The following is a 6,406-nucleotide window of genomic DNA, read 5'->3' as shown; positions in this document are numbered from 1 at the left end:
GAACTGTCATCTTTCTTTTGGCGGGAATTTTGAATCGCGTTTTTTTTTTCCAAGTGTCAAGTGCGAATTTTCGCACATTTACAATTACTGCGAGAAATAATTTGACATAAATAACATATAAATATTCCCCTATCTCAATATACTAACATATTAATCAATCCTATATCAATATACTATATATCTAAATTAATCCATATTATAATTAATTTTATATCAATCTACACTAATCAATCCTGCATCAATATACTATAACTAATCCATTTTAATCAATATATCAATATGTTATCTATAGCAATCAATATTAATTAATTTTATAACAATATGCTATATCAATCAATATTAATTAAGTCTATATCAATATGCTATATCAATTCATATTAATCAATCCTATATCAATATTCTGAGTTTATTTTTAAATAATATATTTTATTCACAAGCGTGTTTCACTCTTCCTCTCTTGCTCCAATTAAACTTGAAATATTTACAGAGATCTTTGCATCACAATTTCTTAATTATGCACCTGAGTTTTTACTAATTTCAGGATCAGGTTCGCTTCTGCATATTATGGAGATACGTCTACCTTTTGGTATGTGTCGTCCCTCAAAATATGATTCCTCAGATTTGAGAATTTCGTGATTGTACTTGTATCTAGCAACACCACTGAAATATATGTAAATATATTTATAATGAGGACTTGATAATAATGGAAAGATTATATATAATAAATTGAAAGAGAGAATACCTCATAATATATAATGATCTTCTTGGTAGCAAGAAACACTCGGTGCATTCTTTCTTATGCCCCTCCATTGTCAATTTCATCACACTATCGGTCAGCAAACTTAATCCTGCAATAATGCCCCCACAGAACTGTAAAACATTTCGGTAAAAATATATAAAAAACATTTCAAGTAGAAAAAGCTTTAAAAAATAAAGGCAATTCTTTATAGTTACCCTGATACTGTCAATATGGGGTTTTATCCATCCTTCGGAGGCTAAATCTAATATATGTACAAGGGAGAGCTGTGTCATTTCAGGTGGAAATGCTTCTTTACGAACTCTATCAAGAACTTGCGAACTATCTTTGCTCCACTTTTTCCATTCTGTCTCTCTGTAACCATGTATTGCCTAAAAACAGTTCCGATAAATACATTCAAGAAATTAAAATATTTATAAATATTAAAATTAAATAAATATACTCATAAATATAGCGATAATAATCTTTATAAATAATCAATCTCATTTCACTAACATTATCCCAGTGTGAATATTCATAGCGCAATCGTTTCATATAAGGATCAACCTCTTGTAGCAGGATATCTTCCTCTTTTTCATTTATAAAATTTGGAAGGATTTTCATAGTGTTATATAATTCTATTTTCCAATCCTTTGTTATATTTTCATTCGATTCTGTCATACTAGAATTATTAGTGGCAACATATTTTGAGCTAGTGTGACAAAATGTTCTATTTACATTGTAAAATAATAAACGTAATGCCATTTCCTAAATTGATGTCAATTCCTTTTTTCCTAATATAATTACATCACAAAACCATGTATCTTGTATAATTATGCAAATTAAATAATTTAACAAACTTGATTTATTTCTTTACAATTGCACATGTCAATCACCAATTCTCATTATCTTTAAACAGGAAACAGGTGTATATAGGTTATGTTCAGACCATTTGATGATTTTGAGAAAACTGCAAAATTGCCAATTTACATGCATCTTTAAAAATGCATGTGCAAAAAAACAAAAAAATAAGAGCTTAATAATTTTGGAATTACATATAATAATATATTAAATATTATATGATGTATATATATATATATATATATATATATATATATATGTGTGTGTGTGTGTACATGTGTGTGAAATATTATCATTTATCTTGACCTAAATTCTTAAAAACGCATGAAAAGAAATGGCTTTCACCTTTTAGCACTTGAGATCTTATCTTTTATCGGTATATACATTTTTTAAATATAGTACAGTACTTTTCTATCTTATGTATAAATATAAATGATATATAAATAATGTGTAACACACACATATCTCTTCACAGCGAATATAATTGTATATTAGCTACTATGAATAATTATAGAGAAAAAAGGAGAAAATAATTTATAATCAACCTTTATTTAGGAATATACTCTTTTCAAAACCAACTTGTAATTGATCTTCAATAAAAGTATGTGTGTATGGGTATGTATATATAAGCTGTGTTACATATAAAACTTCCATAATGTAATTACAAGATTCAATTTGCAATGACGCAACTATATAAAGATGAGATTTCCTTTTTAACAGTTGACAGGATACGATTACAACCCAAAGATATAAATGTGTATAATTTCTTCTCTATTTAAGATTTTCTTTCTGCTCTATTTAAATGTTAATAGATTCACAATTGAGGAATAGTTAGAGTCGCGCAAATATTACATGCAATATTTTCAGTTTGTTGAAAATATTAATATATATTATTATAAATTAAGATACCAGGGAATCAATCGACCAACACTGGCTAAGGTGAAAAATCTTTTATTGAAAAAGACACAACGTTTCGACCCCGAATCGGGTCCTTACTCTGACATAACATTACATTCAGACTGAAGAGGACCCGATTCGGGGTTGAAACGTTGCGTCTTTTTCAATAAAAGATTTTTCACCTTAGCCAGTGTTGGTCGATTGATTCCCTGGTATCTTTATTTCAATATTTCAACTGGCAATCGGATCACTTTTTTGTTATTATAAATTAAATTGAAAATTTAATAAATGAATGACGCACGGATAAAAATCCGATAAAAGTCAACATGTAAATCATAAAACATTGAACTCTGTTCTTTTAAGTAACTGCGAGTACTATATCACCACTATAGTTAGAAGTGTTTGTTTTTAAACATTTTCATCGATAATATGATACTAATTTTCATTTCTATTTCTTCATCTTGTTAGGTGTAAACGGTACCACGGATTATAGTTTAAACTGTTGTACATTTTAGTTACAATTCAATATGCAGAAAATACAAATATAAAGTTTCTGTATAAATCTGCAAATCAATAGCTCTCTGCGTTTATTTAGGCGACTAGAATGTATGAATATGTGAAAAGTCGCTACATAAAATCGTCGTATTCGTCATATACGTAATCACCGTATTCGCTCAACAAGGTGTTGTCACCCTCAATTTTAAGCTTCGCTTTTCCTTTCCCCTTGCTCTTTTTGGCCTTGTCGCCCCTTTCCATCTTTTGCTTTTCAATAAGTAAGTTATCAACTATAGTTTTCACCTTTTTCAAGTAATTTGACGATACTGAAACAAATATTGGCAAGTATAAAATCATTGATATTGTTTCTTTGATGAATATGAATATTTGTTAGCTTATTACGATGAAAATAATATTGCTACATGTATTTTACAAAATATTAATAAATATCATTAATAGATATACTAACAATTAAGAGCAATGGATTTTATAAGCTCTTCTGCAAATGTTGGAAATTCTGCGTGTTTGTTAAATTGATTAATTTTTTGTGAAAGTGCTGTGCCAAATTGTTCAAACTCCTCTTTTGTGTCGGGTACCATGGTATCGAGCGATTCATTTGCTACTTCTGTCACCTGTACACCTGTAATGTAAAATTGTTGAGTGATATTATGTATACATGTTGAAACTATTATAATAAACAATAAAATAATAAAAATAATAAAAATTACAATAAAATATTTCTCATGACTTTAATTTTTTTATAGACATATTAAATTGAATAAGTATAATTATATGTGAATAGCTTTTCATTAATATGCTACATATATATTTGAATAGAGGAAATACTTGCATGAGAGAAATACTTGCCACATTATATTGTAAATATTGCATTTCTAACATGTTTGTGTAGCCAAACAGATTTTGTTTAATATCCTATATTGCATATATATCAAAAGAGTTGATCAGGAACGGTACAGGAGACAGTTAACACATGAGAGATAAGGTTACAAAAAACTGATGCAACAATACAAAAACACAATTTGCATAGAATAGCAATTTTTATTAAAATACAACAACATCAGTAATAAATTTAAATGTATAGAGCTTGTAATAAATTTAAATGCTTGTATATTATATTCTCTTTCTCTCTGTCTGTCCCTCTGATACAGTTCCTATCATGAATCAATTATAAGTCTAGTATAGCTAAATGATAATTATAATATAATTTGTATATAAAGCTACACTATGCCACGAAATTATTAAATTAATGTTAATAAAAATAATTCAAGACCTACATATACATATTTCATATATGTATATGTTTATATAGCCTTGTATATAGCTTTTTAATGATAAAATTTGTAATACTCTACAGTTTAGTGCATATGACAAATAATTCGCATCATTTCCACAAACCAAATAGTTAGTGTAGCATTAATATTTGTTAATTTTTGAATCAATTATCACACTTGTCAAAAAAAAAAAAAAAATTATAGCTATTATTCTTGCAAAGCAAAGATGCTTATACTCCATCTCATGCATATTTAGAAAAAATATCATCATTTAATATAAACAATATTATAAATGAAGAATTATAATATAAATTATATATATGTGACAAATATATAATCAAGAGAATTATACACTCTCTTGAAAAATGTCTTTATCAAATTAAAAATCTGATGTCTACATAAGAACTGAGCTTTAAGAAAACGAAAAAACTCTTTTAGACATCAAACAAAAATTATACATATTAGAAATAGAGATATATTGATGCAAAATAAAATGACATCAGGTCTCTGAATCAGATCTTTCATTCATGAGAAAAATCATTTCTTATCTCTTTTATGTGGTTTACGATCACTAAAGTCTACTAGATTCGACAAACCAAAAGTTTCCATCGCCAGTCGTAAATCTGCCTCCTCTTGCAACCTTTGGCGTCTTAAAACTTCAGCTCGCCTTTCTTCCGGTGTGAGTGCTTCCTCCTTTTCCTTTGCTTTCACCTCGGCTTCTTCTCTTGCCTTCTTCTGAAATGTATCATTTTTTACAAATATATAAATAAAATCACAAGCAATACATGCCTCTGCAAAAAAAAATTAAAACAAACCTCACGCTCTTCGATTCTTTCAGCCAATGCTTTTTTAGGTTTTGACTTTGTTTTTGGTACTTCTGCTGGTTTCTCTACATCTTTTTTTTCTTCTTCTACATCTTCCCAGCTGTCCTGTTGAATTATTGAAGTTAAATCAATAAAAAAAATGGTTATTACAGTGTTTTGCATTCTCATCGTCAGAAGTAGAAGAAATAATTGTAATAGTTTCCATGTTCTTATTGCATGTATATTTTTTAATAAATAATCATATATAATACAGAATTTAATAGAATATTTAAGCATTTATAAAGCAATATATGGAATAAATATTCTATAGCGTAACTATATTAAGTATATACAAGAAATATAAAAAGAGCAAGAATATATACTTTCAATATATTTATCAATTAGAAGTGCAAATAAATCAATCCAATGTATTTAACATCTCATAAATAATCATTTGATTTTTTTCGGATGTAAACATGTTTCAATAATTTCATAGTCATATATATTTGATAAAAATGCACATCCTTACACATATGTATGTATATATATATTCACACACATACATATATATCATTTTTAAATTACATATCTGCGTGATATCGTGTTTCTTGAGGAAAACCACGTAGGACGAAGAGTTGCGAGAAATTAAAAGGAGAGAGATCACAATGATCAGCAAAAATCTAACGGGACGGTCTGGATTACAGGACATGTGTCGCGCAAAAAAGGAAGGTTAAGTGCGGACTCGCACGCGGCGGAAAACCGTGAGGACGAAGGCTCCTCGGCGTTCTCGGGAGAAAGAAAGTCGCTTTTACCTTGACGTCCTCCTCCTCGTCCTCGCCCTCCCACTTGTTCGATCTCGTCGCGAGATCGAATTTCGGCTCGGCGTTATCCACATCTGTAAAGTCGCACAAGGCGTGGAGGTTAAAAGAGATCGCGCATAAGGAGTTTTCCCTCTTCGTTCGCGCCCGTCCGCGAGAGGGATAAAATCGAGCTCGCGATCCCGGCCGCAATGAAATTTACGAGCCCGGGGGAAGGCGAGAGTCGTCGTGGCTACGTACCCCATTCCTCGTCCATGATTGTCGTCGATTATTTGTCACGTGTCGTTTCTATAGACAAGCGGAAAACCTGCCGCGCGAACGTCGTCGGAGCACCAAATACAACCGGAATCAAGCGGGCCATCACGAAGGAAGCGTGCCAGCGTTGTTCCATCGCTCCTTCGTACGGGGGAGCCGAGCGCATGCGCGCTGACGTACGGCTCGAGCGCGCGTGCGCGGCGACCGATCGAGAATGAGGCGATTTTCTCTCTTCTCGCCGTTCTCTCC

At 30.6% G+C, this 6,406-nt stretch overlaps 2 protein-coding genes across 2 annotated transcripts; both read right to left on the bottom strand.

The window, feature by feature from the left end:
- Positions 1–405: 405 nt before the first annotated feature.
- LOC114929914 (RNA demethylase ALKBH7, mitochondrial) lies at positions 406–2,062 on the bottom strand. The gene is made up of 4 exons (XM_029301628.2): positions 1,253–2,062; positions 955–1,128; positions 743–870; positions 406–660 (listed from the first exon to the last, which is right to left on the bottom strand). Exons 1-4 carry the CDS (start codon positions 1,499–1,501, stop codon positions 513–515), a joined length of 699 nt encoding a protein of 232 aa, XP_029157461.2. The 5' UTR covers positions 1,502–2,062; the 3' UTR covers positions 406–512.
- A 65-nt stretch (positions 2,063–2,127) lies between these two features.
- On the bottom strand, positions 2,128–6,314 carry eIF3j (eukaryotic translation initiation factor 3 subunit J). Its single transcript, XM_029301600.2, has 6 exons — positions 6,143–6,314; positions 5,897–5,979; positions 5,097–5,210; positions 4,878–5,016; positions 3,459–3,629; positions 2,128–3,315 (listed from the first exon to the last, which is right to left on the bottom strand). Exons 1-6 carry the CDS (start codon positions 6,156–6,158, stop codon positions 3,122–3,124), a joined length of 717 nt encoding a protein of 238 aa, XP_029157433.2. The 5' UTR covers positions 6,159–6,314; the 3' UTR covers positions 2,128–3,121.
- Positions 6,315–6,406: the final 92 nt, after the last annotated feature.

This window comes from Nylanderia fulva, unplaced genomic scaffold (assembly GCF_048542155.1).
Source record: "Nylanderia fulva isolate GAGA-0341 unplaced genomic scaffold, ASM4854215v1 Scaffold9, whole genome shotgun sequence".
In the NCBI taxonomy this organism is placed as follows: Eukaryota; Metazoa; Arthropoda; class Insecta; order Hymenoptera; family Formicidae; genus Nylanderia; species Nylanderia fulva.
The sequence above is the reverse complement of the archived record's forward strand: the minus strand, read 5'-3'. Positions and strand labels throughout refer to the sequence as shown.

Coding starts and splice junctions, on each gene's coding strand:
- LOC114929914 (XM_029301628.2), bottom strand. CDS start 1,501: ATGGCATTACGTTTATTATTTTACAATGTAAATAGAACATTTTGTCAC. Junction 1,129..1,252: donor AATATTCACACTGGGATAAT/GTTAGTGAAATG, acceptor AACTGTTTTTAG/GCAATACATGGTTACAGAGA. Junction 871..954: donor CCCATATTGACAGTATCAGG/GTAACTATAAAG, acceptor AATGTTTTACAG/TTCTGTGGGGGCATTATTGC.
- eIF3j (XM_029301600.2), bottom strand. Junction 5,211..5,896: donor ACGAGGAGGAGGACGTCAAG/GTAAAAGCGACT, acceptor ATAATTCAACAG/GACAGCTGGGAAGATGTAGA. Junction 5,017..5,096: donor AAAGAATCGAAGAGCGTGAG/GTTTGTTTTAAT, acceptor GATACATTTCAG/AAGAAGGCAAGAGAAGAAGC.